We start from the raw sequence: 23,049 nt of genomic DNA on the forward strand, positions 1-23,049 counted from the left end.
CAAAAATTGACAAAAATGGTACTGAAATGTGAAAATATGGCCCACTGGGTGAGGCGTATGGGAAAAAATGGCACCCATCTCCTCTGCAATTGCCTGCCCTATTCTAATAGCTTGTTTGCTCACTCACACTTCCCTCCCATATCAGTGTGGGCACAGGGTGGACAACTTGTGTTCCTTCAGATACTACTAAACTGAAACTTCAGCCATCTCTTACCATTGGCTGTGCTGACCAGATTGATGTCAGTTGCAGTTATCAACACTCAAACCAAAGCTAAGGTGTGACATATAAGTCTTTAAGGACTATTTCACCTGTTGCTAGAGATAGTACAGATAGCTTTAATAATTTATTGCTATCAAATAATATAATGTTACAACAGAATCAGGAAACGCTTTGCTGCCTGGCAAAACACTTTATTAGCAGCTCAAAGCAAAATGTGATATGAACAGTTGCCACTAGGTGGTGGTGACTGATCACTATGATTGCTATATGTCAGGAAAATGTGTTTCCAAAACACACTGCAGAAATAATCCAAGTTGAGACCACTTTATCTGCCCTGGCACAGTGCTAGAGAATCTACAGGAAAAGACAAAAGTTTGCCCCTTCCTCTTATCTCCCTCTCCTGAACTGCGTGCAGTTTGTAGCAGTAAGCTGAAGACAAAGCAGGAGGAGAGAGAAACCAGGACCTTTGAAAAGCAGTTGAGAAAATGGGACAAAGTAGAATTAATCAGGACTGCCCCTGCCAAATTGGCATATAGACATGTGTATAGGAACAGTGAATAGGTCACAAATGTGTGACATTTGGAGCATGGGGATGGTCAGTTGGCCTGCCTGCCTGCTCCTTCTCTCTCACCAGTGATGGGCCAGGTAGAAGATTGCAAAATCTGGTATTAAAAGTACGGCCTAATATAAGCTTTGTATGTGACACTGTCTGCACAGATATGTTTTAATGATTATAAGTGTATTTTTAAACTAAGGGCCTGAACAGGCAGGCCAAAATAAAGCTGCTTCGGGTCACTTTGGAGGTATGCTGTTTAAATACACATGCATCTTAAGAGGCCAGAAGTTGCACCAAAGCTGCACTCTCGTCCTTAGGACTGGAGCATGGCTTTGGCATGGCTTTTGGACTCTTAGGACACATGCATCATTTAAACAGTATACTTCCAAAGTGGCTCAAAGCAGCTTTACTTTTTTTTTTTAATTGATTGATTAAAAAAACACATATACAAAACAAAGACAAACGTTCTTTATTTTGGCCTGTCTGTTTGGGTCCTAACTTCTCTGTATCCCTGTTGAATTTGGATCAAAGAATCTTGTACGCTGTAAAGCAATGTGTTTTTCACACAATGAATCTGGATTACATTTAGAAACAAGGGAGTGAGTTCAAAATAAATATTTTTAATTTTGAAAGATTTTTTTTTTAAATTGGAATTTGCATACATGCTCAAGTGATACTGCAGTGTGTGTGTGTGTGTGTGTGTGTGTGTGTGTGTGTGTGTGTGTGTGTTTAGGGTGTTATAATTACAGAAAAATGCAGAGAAACTGGTATTTTCCTAATGAAGTTGGCAACGCTAGCAAAGGTGGAGCAAAATCTTCTTGGAACATTGGAGGCCTGTGAAGGGTGGAATCTTAGATCAGAAAGTTGCCTCATCAGGGTGGAGAGTTGTACAAGTTCCAGTGTTTTGTAAAACAGCAAATTATGTTACTAACTTATATAAACGCAGCTATTCCCATTGTTTTATTATTTTTAAATTGGCTATAAGATCACATTCCTATTGCTATGATAGGAATATATTTTCCAGGACACTCAGTTTCTATTCAAATTGATAGTTTAGAGAACAACTATACATCTATCTATCTATCTATCTATCTATCTATCTATCATCTATCTATCTATCTAAACCTAATGACCATTCACAAATAATAATTGATAAACATCCTGGCAGAAAGCCAGCATGGCATAGTGGTTTGAATGTTGCACTAAGACGCTGGAGACCAGGGTTTGATTCCCCACTTGGCCATGAAACCCACTGGGTGACCTTGGGTGAGTCACGCTCTTTCAGCCTCAGGGGAAGGCAATGGCAAACCTCCTCTGAACAAATCTTGCCAAGAAAACCCTTTGATAGGGTTGCCATAAGTCAGGAATGACTTGAAGACACACAATAACAAAAGTGATAAATTAATTTATACACTTCAAGCTACTCATCAGTGATATAGGTGAGTAGATGGGACTAAAATTTGGATGACATAAAACCAGAGGACTAACAGTCTTCAAAGTTGATCCTAAGTGCAACAGTCTGCTGTTCCCGAACCCAGAAGGTAGCAGGGCATGGATGAGTGTTGCTGGTTCTTTTGTCTGGAAGAGGCCTTAGGACCTTATCACATGGGGAAAATTGGGCAAAATTGGGGGTTTAGACAGCAACTATCTCATGTAAAACACAATATTGCAATTAAGGTTTTCACATGACATGGCTATTAAACAAGCAATAAACAGCAACAAATCATTCACGGGGAAATCCTGAAAATGATTTGTTGCTATTTATTACATGTTTAATAGTGATGTGTGTGAAAATCTTAATTGCGATATCGCATTTTGACGAGGTAATAGCTGTTTAAACCCCCCATTTCCCTCGTGTGATGATAAGGTCCATAGTTGGTATGCCTGCTTTAACCTCTGGAAAGCACTACAAATCTGTATCTTCCAACATTTCACCGATGGAAACTGGGATGTGTGGCCAAGCAACATCAGAGTGTGGGAAGTGGCGCCACTAGGGGGTGTGGACTGCACTGAGTGACACCCCAGAAGACACCCAGTGGGGCTCTCCTTTCACTGCTGAGGGTGCAGTGCTGTTGCTGGTGCCTGCTCCTTCTTCTTCACTGCCATAGCTCTCTCCCTGAGGAGCAAGACAAGGCAGCAGAAGAGAAGGGCCCCACTGGGTGACTTCACCTTTCCCCAGCTCCCTCCTCACAAGGAAACTGCGTAGCAACGGAGAGGTGAGCCCAGCCTTCCTGGCTTCACCTTTGCCTGGCTCCCTCCTTGTAGGGAAGCCATGCAGTGGCAAAGGAGGGGCAAGCCTCCTTCCCATCACTTCCCTCACTTACTTGCCCTCCACTCCCCTGCATCCCTGGTCTGGCAGGTAGACAGATAAGGAAGTGGAGGAGGTTACCCTCCCTGCATCAGGTGACATCAAGCCTGGGGACACCACTGACCACGGGGTAAGGGAGAACAGATAATCTAGGAGACGCTGCAGTAGTTAGCTTTCATTCAAATCTACAGGGAAGGGTAAGATTTTGCCTCCTCTTGCCCTCTCCTCCCTTTGGCTTAACTGAGTGAAAACTACTTTTGTGCTTTGAAAATTTTCAGCAATTGAAGCAAGAGGAAGAAGGGAAAAAGTGGGAGAGACATTTTGAAAGCAGCTGAAAAGCTGGAATGACAGGACTCTCCCAGCCAAATCAGCACAGCAGGAGGGTATGCAAACCAGTATATTTATTGGCATTCCAATTTATATAATAAAATCTCTAGGGGGTTTACATTAGAATTTGGGCCTTTGGTGACAAAGCAATATCAGAATGCACCCTCTGAGCGTACTCCTGTCTGGAACACATTGAACCCAGTTGTCTGGTTAAACCATCTGCATAACCATAGTAATTCAATCTTGTTTGGGCTGAACTTCAGTTCATTGGCCCTGATCAAATCTGTTACAAATTCTTCCACTGCTTCACCTGATTCAGTTGTAAAAGGGAAAGAGAGCTGGAGATCATCAGAGTACACACTCAAATCTTGAGGACATTTTTTTTTACCATAAAAGGCTGTCCAGGGGATACTGGGAATAGTAGTCTCCCCCCAAATTTCCCAGACTATGATATACTTCACTCCAAGTGACACAATATCCTCCTCAGAGGCAAGGTTTCACGTAGATAGTGAAAAACAGGGAAGGCAAGAGGGAACATTGCAGGACTCATTAATATTAAGTGGCACAAACCTAACCCAAAATCCCTCCAGGCAGAAGCAGAATAATTGGAACAGTGGCTTGAATTTTACTGGGTAATCCCAACTGGAATAAACTCACTGAATAATTGCAGAATGATGAATCAGGACAAAGCTAGATTCAATGGCTTTACTCCAGTTAAGACTTAAAAAAAGATTTAGGATAAAATACCACCAACTCCTAACCCAAGTTAGTATCCAAGAGTATACCACACCCAAGAGTCACAGCAGTGGGAATTCTAGGGAAATAAACTGTGGTTGTAAATCTGTGCTTATTCCATTCCCGCATGCAAGAATGATTTTGTCATTTCTCATTCTGCAAGAATGTGTTTCCATTTTGTAGGACTATTCTTACTTTTGGACTTCACTGTGGGCAATGTATTTGTACAAAAAAGATGTGGTTTTCCTTTACAGATTTTTTCTGGGCTGGGGTGGGGTGGGGTGGTAGGAAACATTTAGTCCAAAATTCATTTACTCACATGTTAAAAAATGTTTTGGCATAGGAAACAATGCAAAACATAGAAGTTTTTTTTTAATGCAGAAATCCCTTTACCTATACTAATTGTTTAAAGTTATACAAACTGCATAAAATTTAAACGATGCACACAAATACGTGGATTCCTATGCAGAAAAAAGTATAGTTTTCCTACATGTGCTTTCTGCAAATAAAGAAGTTACCTAAAGTAAGAATAGGAATCAGGCATTTTGCTGCAGACAGAAATATGTAATGCCTCCTTGGAACAAAGACTTATAGTTGCAGAGATCTACTCCCAAGGAGATCTTCCCTGTAGGCAAGCTCTCCTGAAAGCTTCAAGTTGAGCCTTGTCTTGCCATGATCTTGCTCCTCCAAGATTACCCCTAATAACCTGACTCTGGGGTCACATTGCCTCTCTAAAGTGGCACACCATTTCTCCTTAGATGAAAAGGGGCTTCACATTCATCCTTACTGGAGGTCTCCTCTTGTAAAGATATGATAAATCATCAGATTTATACAAGAGTGCCTGGGGCAGTACAACAATAATAAAAAGGTCTTGTGTTTTCATTACTTGTGCTCTACTTACCTCTTTACTTGCTTCATAGCCCTAAATTCACAGAGAAACAAAGAAACCAACTGATTTCTGTCCAGTGGAAGAGAGTGCTTAGGAACTATTGTGTCAGTCTCTAATAATCTGATATTGTGACCTTATAAACTAGAACATACATGTTTTTAATGGAACACATATCAATCTTGACCATTAATGTATATTTTTTGGCTTTTTATTATTTTTATTTAATAAAAGCAGTAAAAATAATTAAAGAGAATAAAATCAGATATGCCAATATCTAAAGGAACAATAAACATAAATACAGATTAAACATATACAAACATTGACTAACTACTTCCCAGTTGCTGGTTGTTCTTCTACTATACATGAAATGCTATTAATCCTCGAAACCCAATACTAATATTTCCCCCCATGAGTTTTTCAATTATCAATACATTCCATTCCTTCTTGAAATTTGACAGTATCCCTTCTTTAATCAATGTTGTCAACCTGTCCATTTCTGCCAAGTCATTTAGTTTCATCAGCCAGTTCTATTGCACTGGAATCACATTCTCTTTCCAATTCTGTGCATACAAAGGTATAGCGGCTGTCATCATGTATTGTAGTCAGAATTTCTTTAAAAAGCAAACAGCATAGAAAAGATTAAAAACTTAAGTGGTGCTGAATATTTACCAAAAGACAGGGTCAAATCTACAACTGCAGCAGAACTCTGCAATATTTAACAGAATTTAAAAACAAAACAAAAACATAGTAACATGATAAAAACCATGCAGCAAATCCAGAAAGTACTAGGATTTTTGCCACTCAAAAGTATGCATGTTTACTACAGATCTTTATTTTTAGATACAGATACAGTATTTGTAGTCACCTTGTGATTTCAATAAACTTAGGAAAATACTGGGTACGATCCCGTGGTTAGGAATATTAAAAGAGATGGGAGTTCAGGACAGATGGGAGTTTCCCAAAAGGGAGATATTGAAGGCACAATTTCAAACAGATCCAGTGAGGAGGAAAAATGGAAGGTGTCACAAGAAACCAGGATGGATGGCTAAGGAACTTTCAACTGGGCTAAGTTTTGAAAGGAACATGTATATGAAATGGAAAAATGGGGAAACCCACAGAAGAGAAATTCAAACATATAGCTAGCATGTGTAGGGCGAAAGTTAGAAAACTAAAGTGTAGAATGAACTCAGGCTTGCTGTAGAGGTTAAGAACAATACAACAGGTTTTGGGGGGTATGTTCATAGCAAAAGGAGGGAGGAGGAAATGGTAGGGAAGTTGCATGGAGAGGGTGGCAAAATGCTGAGGACAGTGAAAAGGCAGAATTATTCCTCATGCCTCAGTCTTCTCACAAAAAAGGGTGCTCAATCTGCAAAAATGGAGTAAATGATGCAGTAGGGGAAATGCAGCACAGAATAAGTAAAGAGACACTGCAGGAATTCCTGCTTAATCTAAATGAATTCAAATCTCCAGGGCCAGAGGAACTACATCCAAGGGTATTAAAAGAACTGGCAGAAGTAATCTCACAGAGCCACTGCCAAAAATCTTTGAGAACTCCTGCAAGGACGTAGCCAGGATTTTGGGAAGGGGGGGGGGTTCCAGACTAAGTGCCACCATTATAATGGGGTTTGGGCATGGTGGTGCGGTAGCACGTACCATTGGTTAGGCTTTGGTTAGGCCTCGCCTGGAATGCTGCATCCAGTTTTGGGCACCACAATTCAAAAAGGATGTTGAGAAGCTGTAATGTATCCAGAAGAGGGTGACCAAAATAGTGAAAAGTCTGGAAACCATGCCCTATGAGGAGCGATGGAGCTGGGTATGTTTAGCCTGGAGAAGAGATGGTTAAGAGGTGATATGATAGCCCTGTTTAAATATTTTAAGGGATGTCATATTGAGGAGGGAGCTAGCTTGTTTTCTGTTGCTCCAGAGAATAGGACCAGGAACAATGGATGCAAACTACAAGAAAATGGATTCTACCTCAACATTAGGAGGAACTTCCTGACAGTAGGGGCTGTTCGACAGTGGAACACACTTCCTCAGAGTGTAGTAGAGCCTCCTTCCTTGGAGGTCTTTAAACAGAGGTTGGATGGCCATCTGTCAGAGGTGCTTTGTGCATTCCTGCATGGCAGAGGATTGGACTTGAGGTTTCTTGAGGTCTCTTCCAACTCTATGATTGCATGAAATTCCAAAGGAAACATTAGTCCCATTTTTCTCAGCTCAATAATCTGAGTAAATGCAGTATCAGGGGATAAAAAGAAAACTAAAACAGGTCTGACTTTTAAAAAGCCAGTTTGGATGCTGTTTTTTTCTGAATCTCATAACAGATCTAAAGGAGCATGTATGAGCATGTCTGGATAGCTGGGAGGCAACAGTGTCTTTACAAGTAATCTAAAACATCTTGAAAGGCAAAAAACTGGCATGTAATTGCAGAATGCAGTGACCTTAGAAGGCACATAGGTGCTACTTGTTTGAGAATATCCCCATGGGAAAACTGTATCATATATGAGAACACTTTGTAGCTTAATCCTTATCCTGATAATGTAACTTTCTCATGAAAGGAAGGATTTTGATGCGTCCTTTCCAAAAGAAAGTCCCCCACATCTGAAATGGTCCTGTAAGGAAAGAAAACAGTGAAACATCAGCAGAATCATTGCTGAACTTTCTTTTTTTTTATTTATTTATGAAAAATCACAACAAATATATGCATATCTTACAAAACACATAGTTACAATACTGACAGAAAAATAACATTGCTGAACTTTCTAAACCCTTGTTTCCATATCAGTGAAACTGGGCCTATACTACAACTGTTAAACCTGTAAATTAAAAGGGAAATGTTATCTGGACAATTTGGAAATTATGCTGGTTTCAGAGGCATTACTGAAGTCAGAATGATCAGTTTCTCTTTATCCAAATGAGTTTGATAATGCACAGTGTCAACCAAAATGTTCAGTATATCCATTCCTATGTCACTGTTTTGAAATATAGAAATACTATCCAAGACAAATTATCTATTTTAGTTGGAGAAAGCACAATGAATTATAGCTTCTCGTTGCATAAGGTTTCTGTGTATCTTACAAATTATTTGTCTAATGTGCACATTTCCACACCCTGTGCTTTGAAATGATGTATACAACTGAAGAACTCTAATTCTGTCATATTTCATCCCCTCCCTTCCATCCAGGAAGCTACATCAGCCTGTAGAAGAGAGCTGATGATAACATTTCCAGAGTCACTCCTGTAAGATAATAATCTATAAGCATTTGCAACAGTTACAAATCCTTCACACAACTCAGTGTAGTAGGCTATATGATTCATGTTCTAAAAGCTGATAAATATCTGCCCAAGCTGTCCAATGAGTTTAACCATCCTAAAGAAGGTAGAATTTTCAAGTTATGTATCAGCCTAATACATGAAATAGCTGCTTCTGCTCTGGACTTTCTGAAACCAATTCCTCAGATAGAGCACTTTCAGTTTTATACGTATTTATTTTACATCCTGCCTTTTTCCTACAATGGGATTCAAGGCAGCTTTAAAGCAAGCAGAGAATGGAAGGGAGTTTTGGGGACTACATCCCTCTGAATCCACAGCCTTATAGACCCCTCAAAGGGGGGGGGGGTCAAACGGGCTTGGGCCAAAGCCCTTAAACCTCTAGCTAAGACTAAATGTAAGCTAAAGGGGGTGAGCCCCCCCCCCCCCTAAATTATGTGGCAAAACTGAACCACCAATATTCCTATGTAGTTTTGACTGTTCAGGCATTATCAGACAGAAGCAAACTAAATGATCAGGCATTGAGAAATATTAAGACAGTAACTATTGTTAAGACTTCCCTAGAATAATAAAGGTTTCCTGCAATCTACTTTTGGCAAATTCAGTGGTGTCACCCCCTGAGATGTCATCCGATGTGGGGTGTGGAGCTTCTGGGGGCAGGGCCAAAAGGGAACCACCTACCCCACTGCCATGCGCCAATCTACATGTCAGTAGAAGGGTGAATGGAAGGGAGAGGTGTCTGGACATGCTCCCTCCCTGCCCAGCCTCCCTCCTTACCGTGCGCTGTTCTACCTACTGTATATGTAGAGCAGCGCATGGCTGAGACCGAGTATACCAAGCCCCCTGCTGCACACCATTCTATGTAGAAAGCAGCATATGGCAGGGAGGGAGCATGCTCAGCCCCCCTCTCCCTGCTGTGCACCATTCTACTCATGTGTAGAGCGGCATGCAGCATGGGGGGCTGGCCACACTCTCTTGCTGTCACATGCTGTACCAAAGTGATGACACCAAGGTAGGGGACACTTTGCTCCCTTGGTGCCACTGCGTCGTTCTCCTCATGATACTATTCTCATGAGGAAAACAAAGCAGTGGCAGAGAGGTAAGAGGCAACTGTGTGTCACCCTTCTTCTGGAATGTCACCCATTGCAGTCCGCACCCCCCAGCAACACCATTGGGCAAAATGACTTGGGACTAAGCGGCCCAAGGTATTTCGAAGTTCACACTGTGCTTGTGAAAATCTTCTTATATATGGGTATTTGAATGATAATGGATGGGCAAAATAATTTGTCCTCTCTTTGCAATTAGGTCAAGTTAATGACAACCTGCCTGCCAATGTTGAGCCCTCTGCAACTCAGAAACAATTTCAGGATCCATGTGCAACCCAAAGTGCTGGGGTTTGTGGAAAGTCCAAAATCTGAAAACAGGGCTTATAGGACCTGCAACAAAATGTTCCAAGGTATTCTCAGTTTCTAAGGGAAGTGCTCCTTTTCTGTACTCTGCATTGTTTTCTCTTGGCAGAGAATCTCAGGAGGGGAAGGAAAGGAATACTCCACGCTCTCCCACTTCTCTGCTCTGCTATATCCGGCTACAGGACAGTTGTTTGGGTTTGGTTGCTAAGCTTAACTAGACACAATACAGCAGATTTAACCAAGAGAAACAGGAAAGAAACCCAATGAAAGATCACATGGAAATATGAATGAACTGTAATAATTATACTGTATCATAAGTTCTTAATTGACTGTTAAATAACACAGCTAAAAAATATTACAGTGCCAAGAAACCATACCAAGATGTTGTTAGCTCCTGAAGCTCTGGATGCTCAGGTTGGAATTCATTAATGGAAAATAATGGGGAAAAGAGTATATAGTTGCCCCTCCGTTTTCGTGGGGGATCTGTTCTGGAAATGAAAAATCGCCAATATTCAAGCCCCATTGGCTTTAATGGTGGTGTGTGCCCAGGGGCTCCTATTTTGTCCCCCTCCGTTTGCTGCCCACAAACGGGCAAGAGACGCGGGCTCTAAGTCTGTGAAAACAGAAAGTGACTATAATTATTTTCCTTGGAGAAGGAGGCAGCTGAAAACACACGTATGCTCCTTCTGTCAAGGGACATACTGTAAAAATGAAAACAATATGAAGATCGAATGGAAAGGGGGATGTCAGTCACTTGCCTCATTGCAAAAATACTGGGTATCATACTGGGGGAAAATGTAGGATATAAATAAACTGAAACAAACAAATAAACACTCTTGGCCATTTTAAAGGTAGGATTTAGTTCCAGGTAAATTGGGTTATAATTACTGGTCTGCAACCAGGATCAGTGCATGCTTATCCAGAAATAATAATTCTACATTCAGACTGACTTGCTCCCTGCCTATATCTAAGTTTTTACACAAGTCCCTACTTCATATCCTTACTCAGTAGTATGCTAATTACAAAAGAAAGAGTCTGAAGGCAGCTTGTTTCTAGACTGTCAAGATTGTATAATCTTTTCAGCATTATGTCAAGACTTCTCTATTTTTTACTTTTATGGCACTTGTTTCATGCACTTGTTAAGTCACCTTTCAAGAGTGCAATCTTCTCAAAGAACTTTACAGTATAAAATATATAACGGTACATCAACATTAAAGTTCATAAAACCACAAATTGTTTGTAAAATGAATTTTAGAATGAACGAGTAATAAATCCATATGTAATATAACTCTTTCAATCAGAAGCTCCAAAAAGACCTCATATAAAACAACAAATGGAGCTAGGCTTACATGGCTCAGGCCATAATTGCAACAGAGCAGGTGTCATCACTAGGATTAGACCTTCATAATATGCCAGCTAGTATGACCTTTAACAATGGTTTTAAGACTTAGGCAATTTGTATGGGTGTCAACAGTGTTTCAAATAGCTGGGATCCAAATGATCCAAAATCAATTTTGAACTGGGCCTGGAAATATATCTGCAATCAGAACTGTTACTGAAGTACTGTTAAGACTCAACAAGGAATTTGAGCATCTGTATTCTCTATCTCCTTCAAAGAAAGCTTCAAACACAGTGCATTACTGCAGTCCTGTCTGAATGTAACTAAATACATGCATAAATGCTAGATCTGTTTTGCTATAAGGGCACAGCTGACATAACAAATAAAATGGGTGAAAGTGTCTCTTGGCTCCTTCCACCAGAGAATATTGAATTCAGAAACACTCCCAAGTCCTTCAAAGGGAGCGCATCTCCACCTCAAAGCAACAACTGAATCTTTCTACCCAGATCAGCAAACTTCTCCACCTACAGCCATTCTGTCTTGTTTGGATTAAGCTTCTGCTTGTTTGCCTTCACTCATCCGCAAACCACCTCCAGACATTTCAGACAGGAGCTCTACAGTCACCTTGCAATCTGCAAGTGGAAAATAAAACTAGAATTCAGGAATGAATGAAGAACAGCCACTACTGATAAGGTTCGAGAAAGGGAGGAGGGCAGGGCCAGCAGCACACAATAAAATGCGTGTGGATATGTGTGTGTGTACACACACCTATGCTCACACATACACTTTTTTAAGGCAGTGCTTTCACTTTGAAATTATTCCACATAGGTCACACTAGCCAGGGCTCATCTTTTCAGCTGCTAACATTGCTTTTCCAATGAGCTCTCAACGCCAAATGAACCACACCTATGATGACAACTTTCTACCTGCTGACACTATTGTACTAGTAGGCAGACTTGTTGCTGACATTGCCACAAAACCATTGGAAGAGAAGTCTTGTGAGGCAACTGTGACAATAGCTGCAGACTTTTTTCTTACTGTAACTCTTGTTAACGTATATTAAGGCAATGCGTCTGAAGACCTTGATTTCTTTTTTCTCTTACGTTTCCTTACCTGGATTTAAGTCTCACTGAATACAGAAGAAATAACTTCTCAGAGAACAGGTATAGGAGTGGTTGAGAGGGTGAGGCAGCAAGAAGATAATTAAGAAAACAAAAAGCCTATACAGAAACCTGCTTTTGTCTTTCTTTACTGTTCTCAAAAGCATATCTGGGGAAGGAGAAACAAACACTAAATGGAAGAAAATATAAGGGGGGAATTAGACATTCAAAAGGAAAAACAAAATAGATGACTATTCCAAGTCTTTTTACTTTGTATATTATATAAAGTACGTTTATTTTAAATATTAAGACTGCAATCTTAACCACATTTTAAAGGTATAACCCTTAGTATAAACAACTGGGATTTACTTCGAATTAAAGATGCGAAAGGATTTAACTTGCTATTTGTCTTCATCCTTTTTAAAGACCACCAAGGCAAGCTCTGCATATAAACAGAGTAAACTACAAGCAATATTTTACTTGTAATAATTTTGTTGAAAAAAATACTACCGAAACAGACTGACTTGTGACATAACCCAGTTTTAAACAAGCAGAGTGCCTTTTTGTATAAGCTTGGACCGATTGCCCGAAGGAATCCTACCAAAATTAAAGAAACTATTCAGGCTCAAATGCTGTCAGGAGTTGGTTATGACCTAAATAAACCAACGGAATATATTAAGCAGAAAGCAAACCAAGCATTAAGGAATTAGGTATAATTTTGAAAGGCCTCTAGTTTAGAAATGTTGCCTCAGCTTTTCTGAGTGCCAGTTTTTACAAGGGTGAAGTCAATGTTTCCTAACTGGTCTGATGCTGCCTAGTTCATGGCTACATCATATAGACAGATACGATGACCTAGGCATGGCTTCCTCCCAGGCCCCATTTCTGACTATGTTATTCTAAGTCTGGAGTTGTGCATACTTCTCATCATATGTGAGAAATGCTTTGCTGTATTCTCAGGAGACTTGCGTCTAATGAACTGCGCATCAGGTTGCAACCTCAGGGATATCCTCAGGGATCTGTACCAAGAGAAGGAAATAACAACCAACTAGTTATGTGCAATAAAATAAAAGAAGAAAACAATAGCTAGGAGTGCAGGGACTTCATTCTGCCTGTGTGACCTAGAAGCCCCTGGGTCTGCCATTCCAGACACTGCAGGATGAGGCACTCCATACATGCTCAGATACCCTGCAGGTTCTGATCTGCTGTTGAATATGAGGAGGAGATGTTTGTTTAATGTGGAGTGTAGCTGTTTGCAAGCCTGGTTTATGCGTCTATTCTTGACATACAGTACAGTACTTTTATGTTCCATATGCAACAATTTCATTACTGAACACAGACCAAAAAGGTCAACCAAAGAAGCCGTTCCTTAAATTTAATTCGTTCACAAACAACAACCTCCAAAAATGTTAAAACCAAGAATGAGTGGGGCTGAAGCAGCCATGGCACATTGGTGGCATGTAATGGCTTTTTGTTGCTGCCTGCCTTCAAGTAATTTAGGCCTGATGGCAACCCCAAGGCTTTCAGAAATCACATCAAAGTCTTCTTACAAATGCAAATTTCTTAATTCACTCATTCATTTTTAACATTATGTTATATTGCAAAATTATATATATATCTATATATCTATGGGGAAGCAGGTGAATGCCAGAGCCTCTTTCTGCCAAAAAGGTAGGTGTGTGTGTGTGTGTGTGTGTAAATACAAACATTTACAAGCTTTCAGAAATCACATCAAAGTCTACTTAACAAATATAAAAATTCTTAATTCACTATTTTATTTTAACGTTACCTTACACTGAATAAACTTTCAACATTAATTATAAATATATACATATATAAGGAAGCAGGTGAATGTCACAGCTCCTTTCTGCTAAATGGTGTATAGGTGTGATTACATACACATACACACACACACACGGTGTGTATATGTATGTGTGTGTGTGTGTATATATATATATATATATGGTGTGTGTGTGTATATAAATATATGGTGTGTGTGTATGTATATATATATATATATATGGTGTATGTGTATGTATGTGTGTGTATATATATATATATGGTATGTTTGTGTACATATATATATATATGGTGTGTGCGTATATATATATATATATATATATATATGGTTTGTTTGTGTGTGTATATATATATATGGTGTGTGTATATATATGGTGTGTGTGTATATATATATATGGTGTGTGTGTTATGTATATGTATATATGGTGTGTTTGTGTATATATATATGTGTGTGTGTATATATATATATATATACAGACACACACATCATATGTATATATATACACACACACCATATATATATATACACACATACACAAACAAACCATATATATATATATATATATACAGAACCACAGCATATATATATATATATATATATACAGAGAGACATACACACAATACATATATATGCATATACATACACTCACATCATATATATATACAGATTATTTATATATACGCACACAGACCATATATATATATACACAAACACACCATGTATATATACAGACACACACCATACATATATGTACATATATATACACACTGACACCACATATATATAAATATACACACACCATATATATATATATATACACACGTACACACAGACACATCACATATATATATATGGTGTGTGTATATGTATATATATGGTGTGTGTGTATATATATATATATAGATATAGTATGTGTATATGTATACATAAATATATATGTATAGTGTTTGTGTGTATGTATATATATATATATGTGTGTGTGTGTGTGTTTTCAAAAGTTTTATTAAGGAAAGTAAAAATAGTGGATAGAAAGAAGGAATACAAATAAGGGAAGACCAAGATTGATCCTTTCTGAGTCACAATCTCAGTTCTTCTGGGTTTTGTTTTCTCTGGCTGCATTCATCCCTTCCTGGGTGGCCTTTTAACCTTCTTCCCTTCTTTCCCTCTGTCTTCCCAGATTTTAATCCTAATCTGGACAGTGCTTCCTATTCTTTCTTTCTTGTCAGAGATCCGCCTATCTCTGAGTGTGTTTGCAGTCCTTTTCCTTCTTTTCTCCTTCTCCCTTTTCTTTTCCCAGCTACGTTTTCTTTCTATTAAAGAATAAGAGGTGAATACACTGAGTCTATATAAAGACCTTATCATCCCAAACACTGGTTCTTCCAGATCCTATCAGTGTCCTACAATGCATGGTTTCCTTCCCTTTGCCTTCCTTCTCTTCGCTCTCTCTTCCGCCTCCTGATCTTCCCTCTTTTTCCTTCTCTTCAGTCCTTTCCTCTTTTGTGCTTTTTGTGTCAAGAGAGTCCTTTTCCTAACTCCCATCTTTGCTGTTCTTGCTGGTCCTGTCTTTCCTTGGAGTTGTCTTCTTCGTATCCCTCTCCATGGCCATGGGGCATTTCAGGAACCCTTCTCCATCCCAAGCTGGGAGGCGGCCTTTAGCCAGAGTCGCCCTTGCCCTCCTCAGCAGGGAGAAGAGGACCCCTTTCTCTCCTCACAAGGGGAAAGGCCTCTCTCTCTCTGCCTCGCCTTGGAGGGGCTGCTGCTTCTTCACGTTCCCTCCGGACAGGAACGACATTCCCAGAAAGCAGAGGGAGAGCCCCCTCTCTGTCTCTCTCTGGGAGTCTATATATATATTGCCTATATGTCATGTATACACACACACATGGATCAGAACATAAATATATCATGCCTATGTCAATATAAATCGTCCTGATATAATATATAAGCATAAACTGTATATTATATATATATATAACTTATATATATATATATATGAAAGAAGCCAGGCCCTGCGCCGTTCTTGACGCCGCCGCCATGCTCCCTCCCTCCCCCCCCGAGAAAGGAGGGAGGCGGGGCGTGCTGTCGGGGGGGCCGGATGTGACGCGTGAGGGAGGGAGGGAGGGGGCGGGCCCTGTTCTCGTTAGCAACAGCTCCGCCCCCTTCCTTCCTTCCTTCCTGGAAGGCGAGGCCGCGTCTGGCGCTGCGCTTCCCCCGGGGGCCATGTAGAGGGCGCCCTGGGCCGGGCTGCTCGTGCCGAAGAGGAGCCAGGAAGGGAAGCGGGGCCGGGGAAGGGAAGGCCGAGGGAGCCCGGCTGGCTCTGTCTGTCCGTCCGTCCTTCGGGGGCCATGGAGGACCTGGGCTCCAGCCTCAACGCCGACGCCGAGGTGCGGAAGCTGCAGGAGCTGGTCAAGAAGCTGGAGAAGCAGAACGAGCAGCTACGCAGCCGCACCAACGCCAACGCCAACGCCGCCGGAGGAGCAGGAGGAGGAGGCAGCCCCAAGAGGAGCCTCGCACCCGCAACAGGGGCAGGGGCAGGAGCGGGGGCCCCGGGAGCCTGCTCTCCGCTGCTGACGCCGCCCTCGGCCTCTTCCTCGTCCGCGTCCTCCTCCTCCTCCTCCTCGCCGTCCCTGAGGAGCGGCAGCCCCTCGCTCTCGGGGCTGGACAGCCGCTGCCTGAGCCCCAAGGCCGGGACCCGGAGGCCTCTCCCCGCCGACGACAACGGAGGAGCGGCAGCAGCGGCAGCAGCAGGAGGGCGCCTGGCGGCAAGAGGCTCCGGGGAGAACGGCAGCCTCCTGGACGAAGTGGAGCCCCTCAGGCCCGAGGAGCTGGAGAGGCTGGCCGGCTGCCAGGAGGACGAGACCGGATGGTAAGAGAAGGGAAGGGGGTCTCCTTCTCCTTGCCCCGGACACCCCCCTTTGCAGGGGGCCCAGGCGTCCTCCTTTCCCCGGACTCCGGGCTCCTTTCGAGGAGGACTCCCCAAATGCCTGAGCAAGAAGCATAGGCTCCTTCTTTCTCTATGAGTGTTTTGAGCTTTGCTCCATGGAGTCCTAGAGCCATGAAATGGGGAGAGCAGGCTCCTCTGCCTTTTTAGGGGAGACGTTGTGCAAAGAAGCCTCGGAAGGCCTCCTTCTGGGACACCTGAAAGGGAAGCCACAGAGTTGGAAAAGGGACCCCAAGGGCTGCCCAGTCCAGCCCCATTCTGCCATGCAAAGCATCCCTTGTGGCAGATGGCCATCCAGCTCCTGTGATCACATCCTACATTTCCCCCTCCATTTTGGGGTGCCTTGTCCTCCTTTGCAGTCAGGAGGGCATCTGGTCACTCTGGAGGGGTTATTTAGGGGCGCAGGTGGCGCAGGGGCTGGAAACCAAATTATTTACATGCTGCCGCTTGGTATTGTGGTGCCCATATATGCAGTTATGCCATGGAGGATCTTGAAGGCTGAAGGCCCCCTCTTTCCGACTTGGGTGCTCAGGAGACATTGGGTGCCTGTTCCTATGATAGGGAGCAGTTGTTCCCCAGCTGCCTCAGGCCAAGGGAAGTGTCAGAACTCAGCCTTCCCTTTGGGCTCCTGGATGCCCTATATCTCATCACACACTAGTAAGTAAGTAAGCAAATGCGTTTGCCTGGCCAAGGCCTTGACCAAAAAGAGAAACCAAACAACACACAAAGAGGAGCAGAGGCATTACTAATACATGACATCACCCAGTCATCCAAAACAACATCACTCTTATAGGCTCAAACCAGCCCTAAAAACCTAATCGTGGTTTTCTTTAGGCAAATCCATCTTGTAGTCTTTACCCTTCTTAGGGAGAGAAGCCTTTATTAGATTCCTATCTTTTTGGCTTCTCTGATCCAGTGAGGCTGAACAAAATGTTTCATTACCAGGGAAAGGGTTTGGAAACGGAGGCTCCCTTTGTCCTTTCCGTACAGGACTAAGCGGTGGCTTCCATACACTTTTTGCTGTCCTTTCTTTCTTGTTATATAGCAACCCAGAATCCTAGCAGAGAAGCGTTTTCTTTTGCTGGGCGGTGCTCCCTGACTCTTCAATATACTGTTATCTTGAGAGCTGGGGTTTTGAGAAAGCGTGAAGAGTTCTTGAAAGAAAGGGAGAACATGGCTGTAAAGAAGCTGCAAGATACAGGACCAGTCTTTTATAAGGATCCTTGAACCCTGGCCTAGACCCATCCATGTCTCCAGAATTCATAACACAGAGAGTCTCAAAATGGGGACTGAGGATGGGCAAATAAACCTTGTCCATCAGCTGTCAAAACAGCGTTATCTTAGGCTTTCCACTGTGGTGCTGATAGAAAATAATGTCATGTGCATGCTTCACACACAAAACCTTAGCTTTCAATTCAAAAGGGGAACCAGCAGCATAGATTTAAGAGATGGTGATGCGCTCCTTTCCCATTCGGCGCTTGTGCAAATTTTAAGAAAGAAGCCACAATATATATGTGCCTTAACCAGTCGTAACTCATGTGATATACTTGTGTTTTGAAGTAGAGAAGGTGCCATATAAAGTAATCCTTATGAGGGATGCAGCACAAGAAGCGGACAGGATATGGCACAACCTCGGTTCATTGCTTCTGTAAAAAGGTTTTGGAAGTAGCGTGTCCACAGTAGAATTATATATATGGTACAACCCCAAAAGTAGGGCAGCTGGAAAAGATTAGGAGGGTTGTAATTGTGGGAATGAAGCAAAGTTATAACCAAAGGAATATGGTTTGTGTATGTTCGGTAATATAATATCTACTTCTGAGCTGTTGAGACAACATAAAGAATTGGTCTATAATGTCTTGAAATGGGACATAGGAAGTTTCCTTGCACCAAATAAAATCATTAGTCTATTTAACTAGTACACTTCAGCAGTTCTCCAGAGTATCCAGCAGCTGTGTTTCCAGAGCTTCTTGGAGATATTGGCAGATTGAACCTTAGGCAATCTACATACAAAACATGCTCTTTCCCACAGAGCTGCAACCTGTTGTTCTTGTTGTTGTTGGTGTATGGCTCTAAGCCATTCTTGACTTATGGCAACCCTAAAGTGAACCTAACAGGATTTTCTTGGCAAGTTTCTTCAGAGAGGGTTTGCCATTGCCATCCTCTGAGGCTGAGAGAGCATGACTTCCCCAAGGTCATGCAGTGGGTTTTTATGCTCAAGCAGGGAATTGAACCCTGATCTCCAGAGCTGCAGTCCAGATTAGCAGAATCTTTGGTTGTCCTGTGAGAAGTCCTTTCCTAGCCCTTCTCACTATATGTCTGATTGAAGCCAGATACTACTCTCCCTCAGATACTACAAGCAGGTTGGAGCACTGTATTTCACAATAATTATTTCCCTTGATATGTTTTTTGCTTGGCATGTGTGGTTCTGTGCCTTCAACTTTCTTTTGACCAAAACTATGTGAGTGTTTGATCAACAGAGCCTTCACATAACTATGTAGACTAGCCAACTTTTCTTGCTCTTGGATGTATTTAGAAGTTCAAATAAGGCAGTCTTCCATATTTCTAGAAGGTGGTGGTGACAGTATGGGAAGTATGGCACCCTCAGCAAAAGTGTGCTATGGTTGCAGAGGTGTTACCATAGTTGCAGAACAGTCTTTGGTGATATTAATTAATTTGGCACAGTTCCCATGTGAATTCTAAGTGAAGAGCTTCCAAAGCCGCATGCCTAATAGTGGCCACCCTCAATGTGAAAATGCTGGAGGTTAGATTTGTACTGGCATGCTGTATAACTCACATTCATTTTAAAATGTGTACATCCATCTAATGAGGTATGGGATTAAATACCCTTTTGCAAGCTCACTCCCTTGGCCACATTTTTCATTGGTGGTGGAGATGGTAACAGTTGGGAAATTCTTGTGAGGCTTCAGCGCAGTGCATTGCTTTTATGGCTCAGAGCAGCACCATTTTGGGACTGACTGACTGGAGCAAAGAGTTGGAGCATGTGGCAGTGGGGGAGAAGCAGCAGCAAAAAGGAGCTTTCAAATTTGGGACCCTGCTTAAGCTTTGTGAGCTTTGTTGGGACTTGTCTGGCAGGTTGGAGTTGCTCTGCTGCTCCTGTTTTCTTTCATAGGACTGGCTGAGAGAAGAGGTAACAGAAGAAATAATGTTTGTACATGTCTGTGGGGGACACTTGAAGCTGTGTGGGAAAGACATGTCTTGGGTGAAGGAGAGGAAGGAGTATCTGGGGTTGATTTTTGGAAAGAGAGTGGCTGTTTTTGAATTTGCAGTAGGACAGTAGACCTAATATCAAGAAATATACATGGGGGGAACTAGGGTTGTTGCCCAAGATTAAAGGGGTTGTAGCTGAAAGTTTGGGGACCACTGCAATAAATTTAATGCTTGTGAAATGAGTTGTGCGTAGGCTTATTTTAACTTCATTTTGTAATTCTCTGACAGCATAGAGAATTGTTGTCTATTCAGAAATGCATTCCATCAAGTTAAATTCATAGGTGGAGATGGATGTTCTGTCAAGGTTCATTTTGTATTGGTCCTCATTTCTCCAGTGCTAAGTTTGTTCTGTCACAGCTACAGACATTTTTAGTTTGCAATTTTTTTTAATTCACACTTTATATTCATTAGAGCGGGGTACAAATACACTAAATTAATAAATAAACATATGCATTGTTATGTGCATTTGTAAAAATACAGTGGACCCTTGTCATCCGCTGGGGTTTGGTTCCAAGATCCTCCATGGATAACAAAATCCGTGGATGCTCAGGTCCCATTAAATATAATCATAGCAAAATGGTGTCCCTTATAAAAAAATGGAAAATCAAGGTTTGATATTTGAAATTTATACTTTTTTTGAACATTTTCAAACCATGGATGCTTGAATCCGTGTATAAAAAATCTGTGGAGAAGAAGGGCTGACTATATTTTAAGTGGTTTTTTAAAAATAAATGAAATATTTTCATGGTCATTTAAAAAAAGAAATAACCTGCATGTATGTACACATTTTTGTGCAAGTTTTGTGGACTACATCAGCAACTTTGGAATTTAAATTCAGAGGGCAAACTGTGTTCCAGGATATGTGTTTGTTTAGGAAGTTTGGATTTGGTAAACTTGAAAAGATAAACTATCTGGGCTAGTGTTGAGAGAAAAATCTGTGTGATGATGTTCTGTTACCACTCTTCTTGGACAACATATGCATAGGCACCTGTGATTCAGCACAAAAATAGATTTTGGCTTCTTTTTAAAATGATGGATGTGAACCACTGATGATTGGCAGCTTTCAAGTCTTGCAATTCTCAGTTGCATTGTGGTCTGGGCTTTGACAGGGCCATTCTAAGACATCCAGGTTCTTCTCTTTAAACCACTCCAATGTGTTACCCTAAATGTGTGGGGCTAGTAGAGCTTCCACTTGCAGTTGCAATCTACCTGAATTAATTTGGTGACACACTCAACTTGGCTATGCAAGAGATGTGATGTGCAGGATCAATCATCAGCTATACCAGTACTACATATGGAGATCCCAGGCATGAGGGAACTGTACATATGTCTATTAAGAAAAATAAAAAGTGGCATACACATTAAAGTAACACATTCAGATCAAAGCATACAGAGTTAACAAATACAGAGAACTGGAAGGAGACAATGGAAACTGAGGGTTGGTTGAGGCAAAAAATATCTTTCTTGAAGAAAAGGTCCAAGGAAAACCAGGAAGAATGGGGACTGAAGGCTTGAGTGTGTGGGTTTCAGGAGAAGACGGAAACAAAGGACTCAGACAAAAGCCTGAGGGTGACATGCTTTTGGGGAATGCAGGCTGCCACAGTTGTAGCAAAAGGGTATCATTTGGGGGGGTTATATATATATCCTTAATCCATGAGTGTTCTGTGGGGAAACAAAAGTTTGATTCCTTCTGATGGAACCTCAGAAGGGTTTGTTTGAGTGTTTGGAAAAATGAGAAATTTTAATTGTGATCGATGGTGCTTCCTGGACTTTACAACACTTAGACAAGATCTGGATTCCCAAAACTAAGAAGACAGGTATGGAGTACTCAGGGATACATAAAAGATAAAAAAGGGTTTTGGTCTTGTTTGCTCTCACAGAACTCATCCATAGGTTGTTTCCTGTCAGAAATGCAGAGTAAGGGGGGGAGGTGCAGCTGTGCTCTTTTTTGTGAGCTTCCTCCTCATGTCATTCCTTATGACTGTGGTTACATGCAATTCATATACCCCCAATGTCCAGTGCCATGTTGATCATCTTCTATCACATCTACTCATGCTTGTCCATATCAGATTATACTTGAATTGATAAATACATTAGGATATGTCCAAAGCATTACAAGTGTTGTTTTGGCTGTGTGTTTAAGATCATTGTCCTGTTGGAAGATGAATGTCCACCCCAGTCCCAGGCCCTCTTGCAGAAATGAATCAGGCTTTCCAGTAGAATTTATTTGTAATTAGACCCATCCATCTTGCTTCCAATCCTGACCAGACTGTCAGTACCTTTTGAGGAAAAGAATCCCCATAACAAGATGTTGCTACTCCAGTGCTTCACCACAGTGATGATGTTCTCAGGGCAGTGAGCATTATTGGTTTTGTGCCACCCATAACATTTTGCAGGAAGACCAGAAAAGTTGATTTTGATCTCATCCAAGCAAAGAAACTTCTTCATGTCTTCCATGCCTCCTGCATATCTTTTGGCCAACTCCAAACAGGATTTGATATGCATTTGTTTCAGCAATGGCTTTGTTCTCGCTATTTTCCCATGAAGCCCTGCTTTGTGGAACATACAAGTATGATAGCCTCATGTATCCCTTCTTTCTGCTTCAGCAGAAATAGGACCCTTTGAAGGCACCTGTCTAACTGCCACTACCTTTTGGTTTTAATTCTTGCACAGGAACACAATGGGATATGGCTGGGATTCTTCTGTACTGTGCTTCCCATCTTTGATGCTGCAGAGCTAGTTATACTGGATGGCCCTTGTGGCCTCTTCCAGCTCTGATCTCCCACCACCGAGTGAGGAGATGAAACCAAGCAAAGGCACGTAAGGGAGTGTGTGAGAGAAGAAGTACTTTAAAAAGGAAAGGGATTATTCTAAGCGGGAAATCTCCATTAGCAAAAGATGTCTCTCTTCATGAAAGGGCACCTTTCCTTTCGGG

General features: G+C 41.6%; 1 protein-coding gene across 6 annotated transcripts in view; it reads left to right on the top strand.

The window, feature by feature from the left end:
* Positions 1-16,269: 16,269 nt before the first annotated feature.
* Positions 16,270-23,049, top strand: part of SLAIN2 (SLAIN family member 2) — a 47,031-nt gene continuing 40,251 nt past the window's right edge. For all 6 annotated transcript variants that reach the window (XM_089525207.1, XM_089525206.1, XM_089525208.1 and 3 more), the window contains exon 1: positions 16,270-16,811. In XM_089525207.1, coding sequence (XP_089381333.1) covers positions 16,291-16,811 — 521 coding nt within the window. In that variant the 5' untranslated portion in view covers positions 16,270-16,290. The remainder of the gene's footprint in view (positions 16,812-23,049) is intronic.

The sequence above is a fragment of the Sceloporus occidentalis genome, unplaced genomic scaffold (assembly GCF_023333645.1).
Source record: "Sceloporus occidentalis isolate IW3139 unplaced genomic scaffold, rSceOcc1.0.p SCAF_5, whole genome shotgun sequence".
NCBI classification, from domain to species: domain Eukaryota; kingdom Metazoa; phylum Chordata; class Lepidosauria; order Squamata; family Phrynosomatidae; genus Sceloporus; species Sceloporus occidentalis.